Raw genomic sequence first — 21243 nt, 5'->3', positions numbered from 1 at the left:
TAGGCAATCTGGACCCTCTCTTTCTAAAATGATTAGCCAAAATTGTTGCAACCCCTATTACTAGCCTGTTCAACCTCTCTCTCGTATCGTCTGAGATCTCCAAAGATTGGATAGCTGCCGCGGTCATCCTCCTCTTCAAAGGGGGAGACACTCTACACCCAAACTGTTATAGACCTATATACATCCTGCCCTGCCTTTCTAAAATCTTTGAAAGCCAAGTTAACAAACAGATCACCTCAGCCATGCTCAAGGTCCAAAACGATATCATAACCTCCATCGATAAAAGACAGTACTGTGCAGCAGTCTTCATCAACCTGGCCAAGGCTTTCGACTCTATCAATCCCTGCATTCTTATCGGCAGACTCAATAGCCTTGGCTTTTCAAATGACTGCCTTGCCTGGTTTGCCAACTACTTCACAGATAGAGTTCAGTGTGTTAAATCGGAGGGCCTGTTGTCCGGACCTCTGGCAGTCTCTATGGGGGTCCCACAGGGTTCAATTCTCGGGCAGACTCTTTTCTCTGTATACATCAATGATGTCACCCTTGCTGCTGGTGATTCTCTGATCCACCTCTACGCAGACGACACCATTCTGTATACATCTGGCCCTTCTTTGGACACTGTGTTAACAAACCTCCAAATGAGCTTCAATGCCATACAACACTCCTTCCGTGACCTCCAACTGCTTTTAAATGCTAGTAAAGCTAAATGCATGCTCTTCAACCGATTACTGCCCGCACCCTCCCGCCCGACTAGCATCACTAACCTGGACTAGAGGTCGACCGATTATGATTTTTCAACGCCGATAACGATGATTAGAGGACCAAAAAAAGCCGATACCAATTAATCAGCCGATTTGTATATTTGTAATAAATGACAATTACAACAATACTGAATGAACAATGAACACTTTTTTGAACTTAATACAATACTTAAATAAAATCAATTTAGTCTCAAATAAATAATGAAACATGTTCAATTTGGTTTAAATAATGCAAAAACACAGTTTTGGAGAGAAAGTAAAAGTGCAATATGTGCCATGTAAAAAAGCTAACGTTTAAGTTCCTTGCTCAGAATATGAGAACAGTGCCTTGCGAAACTATTCGGCCCCCTTGAACTTTGCGACCTTTTGCCACATTTCAGGCTTCAAACATAAAGATATAAAACTGTATTTTTTTGTGAAGGATCAACAACAAGTGGGACACAATCATGAAGTGGAACGACATTTATTGGATATTTCAAACTTTTTTAACAAATCAAAAACTGAAAAATTGGGCGTGCAAAATTATTCAGCCCCCTTAAGTTAATACTTTGTAGCGCCACCTTTTGCTGCGATTACAGCTGTAAGTCGTTTGGGGTATGTCTCTATCAGTTTTGCACATCGAGAGACTAACATTTTTTCCCATTCCTCCTTGCAAAACAGCTCGAGCTCAGTGAGGTTGGATGGAGAGCATTTGTGAACAGCAGTTCATGAGCTCTATGGCTTCTTCTACATGTGGCCAGTCTTTAGGCATTGTTTCAGGCTTTTACTCTGAAAAATGAGGGAGATGCAGCACTTTCAATCAGTGGCCAGTGGAAATTTCCAGACATCAGCCATGCGCCTGATTGGGAACACGCCTTTCTTGTTTCTCTTTTTCTATTGACGAAGCTTTGGTCCGGTTGAAATAATTATTGATTATTTATGACAAAAACAACCGGAGGATTGATTTTAAACATCGTTTGGCATGTTTTTATTGTACTTTTTAAAAACTTTTTGTCTGGACTTAGTGCAAGCGCCTTGAGCATTTGAATTACTGGACAAAACGCGTGAACAAAAATGAAGTTTTTGGTCATAAAGAGGGACATTATTGAACAAAACAAACATTTACTATCTAACATGGAGACCTGGGAGTGCCACCAGATGAAGATCATCAAAGGTAAGTGATTCATTTTAATGCTATTTCTGACTTGTGAGCCCTCTCCTTAGCTGGAAAATGGCTGTATGGGTTTCTGTGGTTAGGTGCTGACCTAACATAATCGCAAAGTGTGCTTTCGCAGTAAAGCCTTTTTGAAATCTGAAACAGCGGTTGCATTAAGGAGAAGTTTATCTTTATTCTTATGTTTAACACTTGTATCGTTTATCAATGTTTATGATGATTATTTCAGTAATTTGATGTGGCTCTCTGCACTTTCACCGAACGTTTGTCTGAGACAATGCATTTCTGAACATAACGAGTCAATGTAAACTGAGATTTTTGCATATAAATATGAACTTTATCGAACAAAACATACATGTATTGTGTAACATGAAGTCCTATGAGTGCCATCTGATGAAGATCATCAAAGGTTAGTGATTCATTTAATCGCTATTTCTGACTTGTGAGCCCTCTCCTTGGCTGGAAAATGGCTGTATGGTTTTCTGTGACTAGGTGCTGACCAAACATAATCGCATGGTGTGCTTTCGCAGTAAAGCCTTTTTGAAATTGGACACTGTGGTTGGATTTACAAGATGTTTATCTTTAAAATAGTGTATAATACTTGTATGTTTGAGGAATTGTAATTATGGGATTTCTGTTGTTTTGAATTTGGCGCCCTGCAATTTCACTGGCTGTTGTCGAGGTGGGACGCTAGCGTGTACCAGAGAGGTTAATCGAACCTCCACTCTGTACGGTTCTGACTTAGAATATGTGGACAACTACAAATACTGTACCTAGGTGTCTGGTTAGACTGTAAACTCTCCTTTCAGACTCACATTAAGCATATCCAACCCAAAATTAAATCTAGAATCTGCTTCCTACTTCGCAACAAAGCCTCCTTCACTCATGCTGCCAAACATACCCTCGTAAAACTGACTATCCTACCGATCCTTGACTTCGGCGATGTCATTTACAAAATAGCCTCCAACACTCTTTTCAGCAAATTGGATGAAGTCTATCACAGTGCCATCCGTTTTGTCACCAAAGCCCCATATACTACCCACCACTGCGACCTGTATGCTCTCGTTGGCTGGCCCTCGCTACATATTTGTCTCCAAACCCATTGGCTCCAGGTCATCTATAAGTCTTTGCTAGGTAAAGCCCTGCCTTATCTCAGCTCACTGGTCACCATAGCAACACCCACACATAGCACGCGCTCCAGCAGGTATATTTCACTGGTCATCCCCAAAGCCAACACCTCCTTTGGCCGCAATTCCTTCCAGTTCTCTACTGCCAATGACTGAAACGAATTGCAAAAATCACTGAAGCTGGAGACATATCTCCCTCTCTAACTTTAAGCATTAGCTGTCAGAGCAGCTTACCGATCACTGTACCTGTACACAGCCCATCTGTAAATAGCACACACAACTCCCTCATCCCCATATTGTTATTTATTTATCTCTACTTGCACATCATCATCTGCACATCTATCACTCCAGTGTTAATGCTAAATTAAAATTATTTTGGCCTATTTATTGCATTACCTCCCTAATCTTACTACATTTGCACACACTGTACATATACTTTTCTATTCTGTTATTGACTGTACGTTTGTTTATGTGTAACTCTTGTGTTGTTGTTTTTGTCACACTGCTTTGCTTTAGCTTGGCCAGGTCGCAGTTGTAAATGAGAACTGGTTCTCAACTGGCCTACCTGGTTAAATAAAGGTGAAATAAAAATAAATGTAAAACAAATCCCTTGTGACAGATTGACGTAGCTGGCCAGCGTACGCAATAATTGATTCTGGGTACCGGGATTATTCAAACTAACTCACTTCTATAAAAGCATATAAAACTTCTAAAATCCTGCATAGGTAGTATCACAATGACTCCCCCCCCCCCCCCCCCCCCCCCAAAAAAAAAGAAACTGTGCCTCAGTGATGAAAAAAAATTATCGATATTAACTAGGCCTAGTGAAAGTCTTCGACTCACATTGTGAGAGACCAGAGATGGAAAGAGACCGTGGCCAACTGCAGGTCTGATCCAACTGACAGGCCCTGTTGGCTCCCCCTCAAAGTGAAAGTATCATCATTAAGCATCATCGGGACCTCCATAACGCAGACGTGCAACCCACATAATAATACAGGCCCATCCCCCACCCGCGCCCTGTCCACCCAGCACTCACAGCACTGTGTTCGCAGCGTAATTACCAGCTTTTGCTGAACAAAGCATATTCTACTGAGTTTCTCCTTTGTGATAGCCAAGCTGGGTTGGGAAATGTCATGTAATTAGCATGTTTTGTCATTTAAGACATCTAAATGCTGCCACAAGTGGGTGGATGTGGACAAACCCATAGACACGCAGAGAGGAGTACAGATGAACAATCATTAACACAGACAGAGGGGAAGGGAGCAGGTTTTCTCACCATGTGAATGTCGCTGGTGGTGACAGAGTTGGTCAGGTCTGTGACAAAGGAGTTCCCGAGGCGGCCTGCCTCATCTGGGGTCTGGCTCCCAGGTTTACCCAGGCTCCTGCTGGGGGGGGGGGGGGGTCAGAGACACAGTCAGGACGGACACTGAGAGAGAGGCCAACGGAGCACTAGGAGAATCCTGCTTCTGAAGACAAAGAGCCAGCCTCAGGTCTGTGCTGCAACCTGCAGCTCGTCAAATGGCTTCCCACCACAGGTGAGGCTGCAAGGTCTTGTGTCAAGGCTGAATGTCCAGATCTTAATGTGACTGATAATGTCCCAGACTTGGGAGTAACACGGGAATGTTAGTGACTTACACTCTCACTCACACCTTCACACACATACATGCACACTTAGTTCCAAACCATAGTCACTACAATCATGTAGTAGTGTGATATTTGCAAAACAGCCACAAAAATCGACACAATTAATGAACGAAAGAGTAAAAGAGGAAGGACAGGGTGGGGGAGGACTGGGTGTTGGAGACAAAGTGTTCCTAGCCAATATGTTGTAACAGTCTGTTGAGCAGAAGACATGCTGAGCTATAGCAGGTGACACAAGTCAAGACACATAGACAGACAACACTAATTACAGGTTACACACTGGAAAATGACAAGAGGAAGAGAGAGGAAAAACAGTGCAGGTGCACTGTAGAAATGGCGGGAGAGGAAGTGGGATTAGGAATGGGTGCTGTGGGAAAGATGAGTGCAGAAGAAGAAGTAGATTTGAAGATTTATCTCTGCAGAGAAAAGGGGGGATTTGTCTTTGTTAAGACTAGGAGGATTAACAGAATGAACAAAGTGAGGTTACTGACTCAAATGAACGTGAGACAGAGACAGACACCACAGCATAGTTCAGTTGAAGCTGGAAGAGAAATAGAGGAGATAGGAGAGGATAAGAGGCCTGGAAACAAAAAAAAACAAGACTAACTTTTCGTAAGAGAGCACAATAAGGACTAAAGAATAGAGACGAGAAACGGACTTGACATGGGCATGCAAAATAAGAGGACGAGTCAGAGAGGGAGGGAGATGGCTGGAGGCAGTACATCAGAAAGGCTGACAGGAAAAAGAAGTAGGTGAGCGAGAGAAAAAGAGAATAATAGAGAATCAAATCAAATCAAATTTTATTTGTCACATACACATGGTTAGCAGATGTTAATGCGAGTGTAGCGAAATGCTTGTGCTTCTAGTTCCGACAATGCAGTAATAACCAACAAGTAATCTAGCTAACAATTCCAAAGATGTGGGAGGGTATAAACATAACACACACACAACATGTTAACCGCCAAATAGATACAAGGAACTAATCGTTTGGCTGAGTGAGGTTAATCCCAATCCAGTGGGATGTTAGAGGATGCATGTGGGCATGTTAGCCATATAGGTTATCAAGGAGGAGGGAGGATGGTAATTGTGGTTCCTGAAGTATCAGTAATTTTGTGGTTGAGGCTACAGATGTCTGTGTTCCTGGTCGTTTGAGGGGTCAGTCACTGTTGTAGGACCGCAGACATGTCTCTGTCTGGTCGGGCTCTCTCTGTGTGAAGGGTCAGTCCACAAATGCAAATCCAGTATCTGTGGTTGGGTTGGGCTGCCTAACACAAGAGAGAGACTGTAACTCTAGTGCACTGTGTCCTTCCATGAACACTGGCTGGCTGGCTGGATTTCACTTATATACAGTAAAACGGAGGCATGCAGAGTTTCACTGTGCCATTATACTACAGTTTAGCAAAGCGCAAGCAACACCATGCACATACAAAACAATCTCTCAGCTAGTTTTTGCTGCCTGTATCTGAGAATCTAGGGATGACTACGTCCCATTTCATGTCTGTCTGTCTGTCTGTCCAGTGATCCATTTGTTTTCGCTATAAGGCACTAAATGGATGTTAGACAGGAAGGAGAATGACTAAAGGAATGGGGGTAAGTGGTGTAGGTAGAGTTGCAAAACTCTTGTAACTTTTCCAAAATTCTCCGGTTTTCTAGAAATCCCTGTTGGAAGATTCCTGTAATAAAGAGGGAATACGCAGGGAATCTGGTATCCTTTAACCAGGATATCTGGAAAACTTTGGAATTCTGGAAAAGTTACCAGAATTTTGCAACTCTACGTACACCACTTACCCCCATTTCTTTAGTCATTCCCCTTCCTGTCTAACATCCATTTAGTGCCTTATAGAGCAAACAAATGGATCACTGAACCCTAGGTGTAGGTGATCAGTGAAGTTGAATGAGCAACAAATAAATAACAGAGTTTATCCACTTGGCGAGGATAAGACTGAGTTATCCAGATCAGACAGACAAAGAGACAGAACGAGACAGACACGGGTTGACACCCAGTCACAGACAGGAACACAGGCAAATAATGGAGCACGTATAGAGTAAGGAGTGGGGCATCAGACAGAGAAAGACACATACAATGAATGTTGACAGACATACAGACAGACAGGTAAGTGCATGTAAAACCGGTAATGTGGATGAGCCTGGTTCCAGGGGGATCTCTTGATTGGCATAGCTGTGATTGGAGGGGAAAGCTGTCAGGAGGATTCACACCATAGACTGCAGGGGTGGGGGTTGAATGAGGGGAGACATAAGATGATGGAAGGGGGAGAGGTCAAAGTGACAAACATCTCAACAACTGATACACCTTGCCTCGTCTTCCGTTGACCTTATCTTTACTGAATCACGACAATTTTCTCATATCCAACATCTCCTGCTGTCCTTCCTCTTTACGCCCTCAGTCCTAATCTATCTTTTCCATTTCTCTTTCCTTCCTTAGTCTATGATCTCCCTGTATGCTGATTCATTAAAGGTTGGATCTAACCCAAAGCCTGCTGTCGATGTCTAGAGACTCGTGTCCCACCCACAGGGAATGACTGTCTCAGTCTGATTCAATCAACTTCCTTCCATCAAAACATATGACTACGAATAGGCTAACAGGAGAGACTCTATACAAAGCACTCTAACTACATAGAGTTATGTAAGGTCATCTTCTCTCTTCTTCCATATGTTACTGTTAAGGCTAACTGATGAGGCTAACGTGGGGCTAACGTGATGCTAACATGTGGCATAGTTGTGTGACGGCACAGTGAGGGTCATGTCAGTCAACTTGTAATGGCATGCAGCTGCCAGAGGTGGCTGATGGAGCCTGGACCAAACCCTGCTGCTTCCCTTCCCAGATCACCAGCTAAAGAATATGGGCTGCTCTGTTGGCACGGCAACGGCTGGAGAGACAGCAAGCACTTGGGTTGGAGGGAGTAAAAGGAGGGTAGGCGTGCAGCATGGGGGCTTGGCAGGGGGTCACAGAGGGCAGCAAAAAGGCAGCCACATCAACAGCAAGACACAACGGGATTGGAGGACATATGACACGTGCAGGTGAGTGCCTCCAGGAAAACAAACACACACACTCACACACGCACACACACACTAGCGGGGGCATGTGGAGGCAGGCGAGGCCTCTACTTCTCACCATGACCTGTGATAATATCCTTATGGATTGTTACCTGTGCCCAGAGCCTGAGACCAAAGGGAAAAGGTGGGGACACTCCGCTGCAAGGCTAGAGAGAGCACAAGAAGAAAACCCCTCCTGCCCGCCTGTTCCCAGTACCCTCCCCTACCCACCTCCCCATGACACCATCCCCATTATTCACTTAAAGACCAATACAAGAGACAAAGACACACACAACAGACAGACAGACAGACAGGCACATACACACAGCCCTGGATCCACTGCCCTACACAAAAACCTGAGTTAACATAGCATAATACCCTAGTGTCAATAGAGAATAGTGTAATAGTAACCAAATAATATTGGTAGTTATAACCTAGTATCATACTGTAGTTAGGTGTGAAGGTCACAGACACGCCCTTGAGTGTAATAACTTCTGAAGGTCAAAGATCCTTTGAAATAAACAGACAGACCCTCACTGCTCTGAAGTGAGACCTACTAGTAGGCCAGTGATGTAGTGCTGCCGGAGAGCGAGGGAGCTCCCTCACTTTTTACAATTGAGAATACACGACTCCATTAACTCTATCTAACTCCATTAATATTTGTGGGGGGAAAAAATCTGAAGATGAATCAATGTCCCGCAAGATCACATAATAATTCATTTGTATTTTACATAACAAAACCAAATATAATAGCATAGCATAGTAAGTCTATACAGTGGGGCAAAAAAAGTATTTAGTCAGCCACCAATTGTGCAAGTTCTCCCACTTAAAAAGATGAGAGAGGCCTGTAATTTCCATCATAGGTACACTTCAACTATGACAGACAAAATGAGAAAAAAATCCAGAAAATCACATTGTAGGATTTCTTATTAATTTAATTGCAAATTATGGTGGAAAATAAGTATATGGTGGCTGACTAAATACTTTTTTGCCCCACTGTAACCATACTGTTACACCAAAAACACTTCACTCATTTCTAATGACATTTTAGGATGGTTAGCTGAAGTTGAATAGTCACAGCGCGCGCCACTAAGCAGGTTATACTGTATGCTTTGATTGAAACAAAATACAAGAAAGGTTAATAGTTTGTTAAAATCATCTGCTCTAATTCTCTCACAAAACAGTCATTGAAGAAGCTCTACATGCATATTCCCATGAAACTGATTGAGATCAAATGATCTGCATGTAGACACAGTGTCACGACTTCCGCCGAGGTCGGTCCCTCTCCTTGTTCGGGCGGCGTTCGGTGATCGATGTCACCGGTCTTCTAGCTATCGCCACCTTTCATTTTCCATTTGTTTTGTCTTGTTTTCCCACACACCTGGTTTGCATTCCCTCATTACTCGCCGTGCATATAACCCTCGGTTTCCCCCCATGTCTGTGTGTGGAATTGTTATATGTAAATGTATGTGTACTCCAGGCTGGTTTACACCGGGTTATTGTAACCCGTGTCTGTTTAGTTTCTATGTACCGTGTTTTGTTCGCCTCAATAAAGGGCTCCGTTTGCTACCCATTTCTGCTCTCCTGCGCCTGACTTCCCTGCAGCCAGCTACGCACTCCTTTTCACGCAGTTTGGACATTTCACCAGTAAAACGTGAACATTATTATTAACGATTATTAACGATTATTAACGATTGACAGTGATGATGGCCTATTTTGAAATTACATATGCCTAACTTGGTGATCTCTCTGCATATTTGGGTAGGGCCCGTAAGTAAACATTTCACTGTTAGTCTACGCCTGTTGTATACGAAGCATGTGACAAATAAACATATAAACTATACCATTTTCTTGAGACAATATGTGTGGGCATAGTGCAGACGTTGCAATTGGAAGATGCATTTTATGCATATTCTATAATAATATTCAATAGGCTATATCTGTTGGTACAAACTTTGACTGAGAAGTTATGACATCATTTTTAACAGATTGTTGCACTCACACACCTAAACAACAGCACTACACCACTGTAGTAGGCTAATATTGAGGGAGGTTATGTGTGTAGTGGACCGCTATAAACATCATAGGAGAGCTCTGATGGGCTCTGAGTACTGATGGGAAGCCAGCGAAATATGAGCTAATGTACAGTAATGACTAGACCGTTGATATGAGCTAATGTAAAGTAAAGACTAGCCAATTGATATGAGCTACTGTAAAGTAAAGACTAGTCCATTGATATGAACTACTGTAAAGTAAAGACTAGTCCATTGATATGAGCTACTGTAAAGTAAAGACTAGTCCATTGATATGAGCTACTGTAAAGTAAAGACTAGTCCATTGCTCTCCTTCCCTCACAAATTCAATGGTTATATAATTCATCCTTTTGGGGCTGGAGTAACCATGGTTACCAAACTGTACACACCCAACGAAGGTTGTATGGTACCGTGATTATATTTCTAGGGATACGGCCGGGTAACCATTACCTCCCATAAGGAGATAATAGAAACCAAGGCAATCTAAACCTCCTGTGGAGCAGGGACAGGGACAGTAGGCCACATTGTCATCAGGCCCCTTGACCTCAGTCATGCCTACTCATCCTCTCTCCATACCCAAATACCGCTGTGCCCCTAGGGGGGTGAAGATGCCATGGAGCAAACAGCTGATTCACTGGAAAAGTCTATAGGAAAACTGTAGAATCACCCCCAGCTGTACCCTGCCCTCGTACAACAGGCTCTGACAGAACATTAACCTTCTCCTGTTCTAACTCCTCTGCCCAATCCCGTCGCAACACCTCAGACTGTTATAGAACAATGACTCTCCCCCAAGAGATATTGTACATTTTGATATTACTATTCCAAATGTTTGTGTGGTCTTAATACAGCAATGACAAATGATATGCACCGTCACACACATGACATCACACGACAAATACTGACACACAAATACACACTCAATACTACATCCCCTGGGGATCGATGCTGTAATCCCTAGCCAGATCCTGACACCCGAACACTGATCATATGACCTTAACCCCAGGTCAGAGAGCCTAACCTATCCTCCCATTAATTAGACCAAGCAGCAGGTCCCATCCCAGGGGACAGAGAGGGGACATTTTCTCACTTGCTCAGGGACACCATGACAAGCTGAGATAGAGACGTAGAGAAAATACATAAATAACTCCTGCACACACAATTCCTCTGTGCATATTTACTGTCAACGTTTTGGTGTACAACCTTTTCCAAGGTCTTGAAAAAGGATGTGTACCAAAATGTTGACAATAAATATGCAGAGGTAAAATCGTGTACGCTGGAGTTTTTCATATTTTTTCTACAATGTTTATTTTGGTGCGGTAATTCCCTGCTCCACAAACAAGAAAAGCGAGTAGTGTTAACTCTGTTCTAACGGTGCTAAAGAGAACCTGGACCTGATGACATACTGTGAAACAAACACATTCTGATGTGCATATCTTTGTATATTGTGTTGCAGGGACGCATACAATGTTATGTCATCTACTAGATAAATGCCTTTAGATGCTTCCTGATTTTATGAAAGCGGCAGCAATACTAACAAATCAAAGGATGCATTGAGACTTCTTGAAGTGTAACCAACCGGAGGGAAGGAGAGTGTTGTGGGGAAAGATAATTGAACAAAGGTAAATTAAAGAAGTTTGAAATGGAAATGATGAAGTGTCCCTCATCTCTAACATTTTTTTAAAAATCTTCCATTATATGGAAGTTAAATAGAAGTTATAAACAAATGACTGCGTAGCCTTATGTGGAAAACTGACATTTTCCGAAATATTTCATTGTGTTCTCTACTTTAATACAATGGAGTTAGATAGAGTTGATGGAGTTAGATACAGTTAATGGAGTTAGATACAGTTGATGGAGTTAGATGGCATTAGATACAGTAATGGAGTTAGATGGAGTTAATGAAGTTAGATGGCATTAGATACAGTTAATGGAGTTAGATGGAGTTAATGAAGTTAGATGGCATTAGATAGAGTTAATGAAGTTAGATGGCATTAGATACAGTTAATGAAGTTAGATGGCATTAGATACAGTTAATGAAGTTAGATGGCATTAGATAGAGTTAATGAAGTTAGATGGCATTAGATAAAGTTCATGAAGTTAGATGGCATTAGATAGAGTTAATGAAGTTAGATGGCATTAGATACAGTTAATGGAGTTAGATGGAGTTAATGAAGTTAGATGGCATTAGATAGAGTTCATGAAGTTAGATGGCATTAGATACAGTTAATAAAGTTAGATGGCATTAGATAGAGTTAATGGAGTTAGATGGAGTTAATGAAGTTAGATGGCATTAGATAGAGTTCATGAAGTTAGATGGCATTAGATACAGTTAATGAAGTTAGATGGCATTAGATAAAGTTAATGGAGTTAGATGGAGTTAATGAAGTTAGATGGCATTAGATACAGTTAATGGAGTTAGATGGAGTTAATGAAGTTAGATGGCATTAGATACAGTTAATGGAGTTAGATGGAGTTAATGAAGTTAGATGGCATTAGATACAGTTAATGAAGTTAGATGGAGTTAATGAAGTTAGATGGCATTAGATACAGTTAATGAAGTTAGATGGCATTAGATAAAGTTAATGGAGTTAGATGGAGTTAATGAAGTTAGATGGCATTAGATACAGTTAATGGAGTTAGATGGAGTTAATGAAGTTAGATGGCATTAGATACAGTTAATGAAGTTAGATGGAGTTAATGAAGTTAGATGGCATTAGATACAGTTAATGAAGTTAGATGGCATTAGATACAGTTAATGGAGTTAGATGGCATTAGATACAGTTAATGGAGTTAGATGGCATTAGATACAGTTAATGAAGTTAGATGGCATTAGATAGAGTTCATGAAGTTAGATGGCATTAGATACAGTTAATGAAGTTAGATGGCATTAGATAGAGTTAATGAAGTAAGATGGAGTTAATGAAGTTAGATGGCATTAGATACAGTTAATGAAGTTAGATGGAGTTAATGAAGTTAGATGGCATTAGATACAGTTAATGAAGTTAGATGGAGTTAATGAAGTTAGATGGCATTAGATACAGTTAATGAAGTTAGATGGCATTAGATACAGTTAATGAAGTTAGATGGAGTTAATGAAGTTAGATGGCATTAGATACAGTTAATGAAGTTAGATGGCATTAGATACAGTTAATGAAGTTAGATGGCATTAGATAGAGTTAATGAAGTTAGATGGCATTAGATACAGTTAATGAAGTTAGATGGCATTAGATACAGTTAATGGAGTTAGATGGCATTAGATACAGTTGATGGAGTTAGATGGCATTAGATAAAGTTAATGGAGTTAGATGGAGTTAATGAAGTTAGATGGCATTAGATAGAGTTAATGAAGTTAGATGGCATTAGATACAGTTAATGGAGTTAGATGGAGTTAATGAAGTTAGATGGCATTAGATACAGTTAATGAAGTTAGATGGCATTAGATACAGTTAATAAAGTTAGATGGCATTAGATAGAGTTAATGGAGTTAGATGGAGTTAATGAAGTTAGATGGCATTAGATACAGTAATGGAGTTAGATGGAGTTAATGAAGTTAGATGGCATTAGATACAGTTAATGGAGTTAGATGGAGTTAATGAAGTTAGATGGCATTAGATAGTTCATGAAGTTAGATGGCATTAGATACAGTTAATGGAGTTAGATGGAGTTAATGAAGTTAGATGGCATTAGATAGAGTTAATGGAGTTAGATGGAGTTAATGAAGTTAGATGGCATTAGATAGAGTTAATGAAGTAAGATGGAGTTAATGAAGTTAGATGGCATTAGATACAGTTAATGGAGTTAGATGGCATTAGATACAGTTGATGGAGTTAGATGGCATTAGATAAAGTTGATGGAGTTAGATGGCATTAGATAAAGTTAATGGAGTTAGATGGAGTTAATGAAGTTAGATGGCATTAGATAGAGTTAATGAAGTTAGATGGCATTAGATACAGTTAATGAAGTTAGATGGCATTAGATACAGTTAATGGAGTTAGATGGCATTAGATACAGTTGATGGAGTTAGATGGCATTAGATAAAGTTAATGGAGTTAGATGGAGTTAATGAAGTTAGATGGCATTAGATAGAGTTAATGAAGTTAGATGGCATTAGATACAGTTAATGGAGTTAGATGGAGTTAATGAAGTTAGATGGCATTAGATAGTTCATGAAGTTAGATGGCATTAGATACAGTTAATGAAGTTAGATGGCATTAGATAAAGTTAATGAAGTTAGATGGCATTAGATACAGTTAATGGAGTTAGATGGAGTTAATGAAGTTAGATGGCATTAGATACAGTTAATGGAGTTAGATGGAGTTAATGAAGTTAGATGGCATTAGATAGAGTTAATGAAGTTAGATGGAGTTAATGAAGTTAGATGGCATTAGATACAGTTAATGGAGTTAGATGGCATTAGATACAGTTGATGGAGTTAGATGGCATTAGATAAAGTTAATGGAGTTAGATGGAGTTAATGAAGTTAGATGGCATTAGATAGAGTTAATGAAGTTAGATGGCATTAGATACAGTTAATGGAGTTAGATGGAGTTAATGAAGTTAGATGGCATTAGATAGAGTTAATGAAGTTAGATGGCATTAGATAAAGTTAATGGAGTTAGATGGCATTAGATAGAGTTAATGGAGTTAGATGGAGTTAATTAAGTTAGATGGCATTAGATACAGTTAATGGAGTTAGATGGCATTAGATAGAGTTAATGGAGTTAGATGGAGTTAGATAGTTAATGGAGTTAGATAGAGTTAATGGAGTTAGAGTTAATGGAGTTAGATAGAGCTAATGGAGTTAGATGGAATTAGATAGAGTTCATGGAGTTAGATAGAGTTCATAGAGTTAGATAGAGTTAGATAGAGTTAGATGGAGTTAATGTAGTTAGATAGAGTTAATGGAGTTAGATGGAATTCGATAGAGTTAGATGGAGTTAATGGAGTTAGACAGAGTTAATGGCGTTAGATGCTGTTAGATAGAGTTAATGGAGTTAGATCGAGTAAATGGAGTTAGATGGAATTAGATAGAGTTCATGGAGTTAGATAGAGTTAGATGGAGTTAGATAGAGTTAATGGAGTTAGATGAGTTAGATGGAGTTAGATAGAGTTAATGGAGTTAGATGGAGTTAGATATAGTTAGATAGAGTTAATGGTTAGACAGAGTTAGACAGAGTTAATGGAGTTAGACAGAGTTAATGGAGTTAGATGGCATTAGATAGAGTTAATGGAGTTAGATGGAGTTAGATAGAGTTAATGGAGTTAGAACGAGTTAGATAGAGTTCATGGAGTTAGATAGAGTTAATGAAGTTAGACGGAGTTAATGGAGTTAAGGTTAATGGTGTTAGATAGAGTTAATAGAGTTAGATAGAGTTAATGGAGTTAGATATAGTTCATGGAGTTAGATAGAGTTAATGGAGTTAGATATAGTTCATGGAGTTAGATAGAGTTAATGAAGTTAGACAGAGTTAATGGAGTTAAGGTTAATGGAGTTAGACAGAGTTAATGGAGTTAGACAGAGTTAATGGAGTTAGACAGAGTTCGTGGAGTTAGATGGAGATAATGAAGTTAGATGGAGTTAGATAGAGTTAATGGAGTTAGACAGAGTTAATGGAGTTAGATAGAGTTAATGGAGTTAGATTGTCACACCCTGATCTGTTTCACCTGTCCTCGTTATTGTCTCCACCCCCTCCAGGTGTCGCTCATTTTCCATAGTGTATTTATCCCTGTGTTTCCTGTTAGTCTTGTATGTTTCCAAGTCAACCAGCGGTTTTCCCATTCTCCTGCTTTTTGCATTCTCCTTTTTCTAGTCCTCCCCGTTTTGACCCTTACCTGTTTCTGGACCTTGTACCTGCCTGCCTGACCATTCTGCCTGCCTTGACCATGAGCCTGTCTGTCTGCCAATCTGTACCTGCCTTCCTGACCATTCTGCCTGCCTTGACCATGAACCTGTCTGTCTGCCACTCTGTAACTCCTGGACTCTGATCTGGTTTTGACCTTTTTGCCTGTCCACGACCACTCTCTTGCCTACCCCTTTAGATTAATAAACATTGTAAGACTCCAACCATCCGCCCCATGTGTCTGCATTTGGGTCTCGCCTTGTGCCTTAATATAGATGGAGTTAGATAGTTAATGGAGTTAGATGGAGTTAAATAGAGTTAATGGTGTTATATGGAGGAAATTATGAGTTTGGTAGAGCAGAACACCTTTCTGTGTTCTCTTGATAATAACATTCATAGCAGGCACGCCTCCATGAGATATGCATGATATGAGCATCTTCATACTATTATTGGAGAGAAACAGTGGTGCTTCACTGCAAAAACAATTGACTTGCTTCAGTATCAAATACAGGTCCCCAAACAGGCTGAGCCCAAGACACGTTTTGCATTTTGATTACATACAGTGTATGTGAATCTCTGGAGTGTCTATGTGTCCCTGCTCCTTTTTCGCCATCTCCATATCTGTGTGTGTGTGTGTGTGTGTGTGTGTGTGTGTGTGTGTGTGTGTGTGTGTGTGTGTGTGTGTGTGTGTGTGTGTGTGTGTGTGTGTGTGTGTGTGTGTGTGTGTGTGTGTTTGCTGCCCACAGGGGAATTTCATTCCCCTGTTGTGATATTCAGCAGTGATGCAGATGTAACCCAGCCAGGCTGCCTGGGCAGACAGTCATCCACCCTGACAGAGGACCGGAGAGCTCTGACATCATCCCATCAAAGCGCCAGTCAACACCCCCAGGGGAAGCACGATTAGATGAATAAAGAGAGAGAGGTAGAGGGAGGGAAAGAAAGGGCTGACAAAGGGAGGGAAGGTAAGTAAAGGGTTAATAGATCAATCAGATCAAGGGAGGAAGAGAGACTGCATGAGAGGCAGAGAGAGAGACAGTGAGAAAGAATGAGAGATGGAGAGATGAATTGAGAGGAGGCGGGGTTGGTGTTGTAGAGGGCAGCACGATGAAGGGAGGAGATGGAGGTGAGGTGGAGTGGGAGTGAGGGGTGGGTTCTAATGATGGGAGAGGGGGTGGAGTGACGAAAACATGAGAGATGAGTTGTATCCATAAACATACAGTATATGGGCATGCTGATCATACAACACCCCAGGAGAGCAGTGCAACACAAGCACAGGTCCCCAAGCTGTGAAGGATGAGCCCGGAGCTCTGGTGTCAGCCCACTCAGTGCAAATCAGCAGGCCACCTCCCTCCGCTCCAGCTTAATACAACTAATGGAGCCATCTACTATATGTTGTCCAGCTAACTGCTGTTTGAATACTTCTGAGTTTTCCTGATTGGTTGATACCTCTGTGAATGCTGGTAGATGTTTCAACTGATCTTTAAACTCCCTCTTATTGCACAAACACTAATAAAGTAAAGAGATGGTAGTGATGTCATTTCCTCCTCATATCTCACTTAGATATTGATTAAGGTAAATTTATGCTGCGCTTTTTTCCACGCAGGACTTCCGAAGCGGATTTCTCACTGTTTTTCATCAGATTATATAACTGTGCTTTCCTTTAATCAACTTTGTGTTCCGACTCAAACGCCTCAGCAAGGCTTGGTGAATGACTTCCTGAGACAGAGCTGACATTTTATCAAAATGTTTCTTTTGTGCTGACCTATATTGCTGTTCCCAGCCAATCAAGTTACCCTGAGCTAGTTCCAGAGGCGGCCATGGAGACCGTTACCAAGCCAGAAGAGTAATTATAAGGCTTGACTCAGTTTGATTACAGGCCAGATGAAGAAACTCCGGCTCCAAGGAGTTGGTGGTCCAGGCTCAAAGAGCATGGAGCGTTGAGCTCCTTATTTACGTGTCCTCTGTGTGTCTGCGTGTCTGGGGGCTAGCACTGTCATGCTACAGCAGAGTTTATTTCGGAGATGGTAATGATATCGAGCTGCCATGAGAAAACTCCGTAGCTACTGCATGTTGGTGGGAGGGTTAGTCCAGTGACTCCAGTCAGCCGTGAGGCTTAAGGCCTCTGACACAATGGACCTCAGCCACCAGTGCATGACTCGATGACCACAACTTCAATAACCAGCTTTAAGGTATAGCCTACAGAATACTGTACTCACTGAGTTTTTACAAGACAAACACTTTCTGGATCAGATATCATATCTGTAAGAATGGTATCGTCAGAGAACAGAACAATGGTCAATAGAAGCAGCTGCAGTAGCATGCTTTAGAATCAGACAACATTGGGGTTAGACTACTTTGTGGAGCATCACTAATCTCTCAGCACAAATGTTTCCAGACTGCTAATAAATACAAATGACTTCCAGGATAATTCCATTGTTTTCCTCCCTCATCTCCTTGTGGATAGAGCTTGGTTATCACTGGCTTTAGAGTTGTGCTGTAACACTATGATTCGTTTCTAATTGAGCTGCCATAGCAAAAGAAACAGAGATTACGCTGCCTCTAGTTTATGCTTCTCACGAAGCTTTGATTACCTGCTTCTAAGCATCTGAGTGCACACTCCTGTCTCCTGAGAATGAGCCAAGGCATATCATTCTCCATCCATCTGAATAAAGATTCCCTCTCTGCCCGAAATAGATAATATTCCGTTGTACTCGGTTCTACAGGGATAAACAAGACAGGTCTCACGGATGCAGCAGAACATATTCTCCATTTGAGAGAATGATTGACCTTCCCTCTCTGCCAATGACCCTTTCTCTGTCTATGCAAGGACATCCTATTCTAATATACAGTAAGGTGTGTGTATGGACAGCGGGTATATGCTTTGTCTGTCAATGTCAGTTTACACCCTTTCATCTGATCCTGTATGTGTGTTTATTCATCTCATTGAACTGTATGTTTCTAGGCATCTGAATGGTTCCATTTCTCTTTGAGTGAATACTTCTGTCTTTTCGGCAGTGAGTGTACATTTCTCTATCAACCTGAGAGCAAAGGTTTCTCTCTCTGTCTGACAGCATGTGTGCTCTCTCTCTCACACACACACACACACACACACACACACACACACACACACACACACACACACACACACACACACACACACACACACACACACACAGGGATCATCCATTTCCATCATCTTCAGTCTGCTGGGATCCATCATAAGGCCAGGGGTGGGCAAGGCAAGGGCACTGGGACCCACACAGGGGTAACTAGAGAGACTGGGAGATGGACAGAGATGATGATTGAAAGTGGTTATTCATTGTGGAAGGACACTAGACAAGTTGGCCCACGCGACTGTGCCTCGCACCAGATCGCTTTGATTAAAGACGGGTGTTGGACAGGCATCCGGCCAGGAAGAGGGAGAAGATGAACATGCAGGCGTGCCTCCACACCGTGACTGCAATGTAGGCATTTCAAGGCTGAACAGGTCATAACCGCGGCATGACCATGAAATACGATTAGCATATGACCACGACAGGACAAACCCACAGGCCAATACAGCACAATAACGTTCCTTCAGAACAAGATTCGTATGTATTCTGACCGCTGCACAGAACTCCATCTACCATCGTTCATATTTTGTTCCTTTTAGAACTCAGTACAAAGGAAATGTGGAAATTCCAGGAGGCATTACAAATGGTATTGAAATCATAAGATGCCGTACAAAATAGTCTACATCAGAAAAATTCAGTGAAAACAAACTATCGTCTGATGAATGTAAGAGCTCATCTGGGACAGAAATGTACTGAATGCTACCATGAAAAAGCACTCACTACTACACCACCTTACACAGTAGGACTCCTTACCCAATAATAGGGATTTATGTACAGTCCACTACCCATGAGGGACAGGAGGCAAGCAGAGCACTCAAGTCCTGAGAACGTTTTAGGTGATAACACGGCAGCCTATCTAGCTGTTAGCTCACCACAAGAGTTGCTCTGGTTCCTATTTCCTGTTAGCGTGTTTGTCTCTGACAGCTGTTGGGGAATGCATATGGAGTCGGTGGCAGAAGAAGTGTTAGACAGGCATTTCACACGGGGGGACCACACTCCAGAATAATGAGTCCGCCCCCACCATGCTCCCTGCTGAGGAACGGAGACACGCAGATCAAACCCTCTTCGAGCTGGCGAGGAAGAGCGGGAGGCAAACAGGCTAACAAGGGTGAGGCAGGATGAGAGGGAGCATGAAAAGAACTAGGGAGCATGAAAAAGGAAAGATGGAAAAACTGAGGAAACAAAGCCAAAGCTGACTTAGACTGGCAAAAGTAAACAAAGGCTAGGACCAATGAAGTGGGACAGGATGTAGACACATAGTTAACACCTGATGAAAGGACATTCTAGTGTTATTACCTGCTAATTCCTATTTCAACCATGAGAGGGAATTGGGCAATGGTTGATTGCCTGGGATCAGAGACAAGGTGAGCAGAAGCTTGTTGAATATGTAATTAAGCTCATTACTTCCTGCTACCTTCTCAGGGTGACTATATCTAATCATGATACTAATGTACTAACTCAGGACTCTCACAGCAGCAAGACACTGAAACCAACCAATCAGATGCTTCTGTTCCAATTACAGCGTCCCCATTGGGTCGTTATAGGCTCCCTCTCACTGTGAATCATGCCGATCACACAGCAGCTTCAAAACTGGACCACAAGGATCTGCTCTGAACATCACACACACTGCTGAGAAGTCTACACCAACTATTTTCCCTCAATCTCTCTTATTTCATTTCACCAGGGCTTTATCTCTCAACTCACTCTTTCTTTCTTTCTTTCTCTCTTTCTTTCTTTCTTTTGTTCGTAACCTGGCTGGTACCTTGATTTGTCCGGTGGAGTTGAGTTTTCTTGGCACGCTGGTGCTTCCTGTAGATCTGGGAGGTTGGCGAAGTCATCTTGTTCAGCCAGCCCGATCGCTAGAGACAGAACAACCATCTTCCCCTCGCTGCTCCACACAACAACACACACACACACAACGAGTACAGAGACAGAGTAGAGACAGGTAGTTTAAAAAAAACTGTAAAGAGGAAAGAAAGGTCAATGTGATATTGATTGGTGAAACATTTACATATTATCACTTGGGTTGATACAAAACCTCACCCTTAAAACATTTAATTGAACCCAAGCTGTTGTAGACACAGATGGTTTATTTTCTGTGAGCTTTGAAGCGTACCATGTTACAGGCTTTAGTCGTATGCAGAAATCTGAAAGGGGCCAGGCACACAGTGCTCTTAACAAGCAAACATTCACACACTTCTGCTCACACACACACACACACACACACACACACACACACACACACACACACACCCTTAGCTTCCCCTAAGGGATCCTCTTCCCCGGTTTGTGTAAAGCTGTGAGTCACTGTTTCTCTGAACCCTGTCCTGTCTAACTCTCTCCATCATTCTCTTCCTTCCCTCACAGGGCCTTTACAAAACACATTCCTGATCCCTGTTCAACAAAACCCACTCTGACCTTCATTGTTCTCTAATCATCTTCGGTCTACTTGCACAAGAATATCACAACATATTGTCTTTGGGGGACAAACTCGTAGTGTGTAGTTAATAGTAGTAGTTAT

The 21243-nt window shown here is 41.7% G+C and overlaps 1 protein-coding gene across 6 annotated transcripts in view; it reads right to left on the bottom strand.

The window, feature by feature from the left end:
- Positions 1–21243, bottom strand: part of LOC110526531 (synaptotagmin-7) — a 107565-nt gene that overhangs the window by 8636 nt on the left and 77686 nt on the right. For 5 of the 6 annotated variants that reach the window (XR_005052236.1, XR_005052235.1, XR_005052237.1 and 2 more), the window contains 2 exons: positions 20485–20610; positions 4318–4426 (listed from right to left, as the gene is read on the bottom strand). Coding sequence is in view for 3 of the 6 variants with exons in the window: in XM_036980917.1 (XP_036836812.1) it covers positions 4318–4426; positions 20485–20610 (235 nt within the window). In the remaining 3 variants the exon portion in view is untranslated. The remainder of the gene's footprint in view (positions 1–4317; positions 4427–20484; positions 20611–21243) is intronic. The other variant, XM_036980918.1, reaches the window with a different exon arrangement.

This window comes from Oncorhynchus mykiss, chromosome 6 (assembly GCF_013265735.2).
Source record: "Oncorhynchus mykiss isolate Arlee chromosome 6, USDA_OmykA_1.1, whole genome shotgun sequence".
Lineage (NCBI taxonomy): Eukaryota > Metazoa > Chordata > Actinopteri > Salmoniformes > Salmonidae > Oncorhynchus > Oncorhynchus mykiss.
This window is presented reverse-complemented; position numbering and strand designations above follow the sequence as displayed.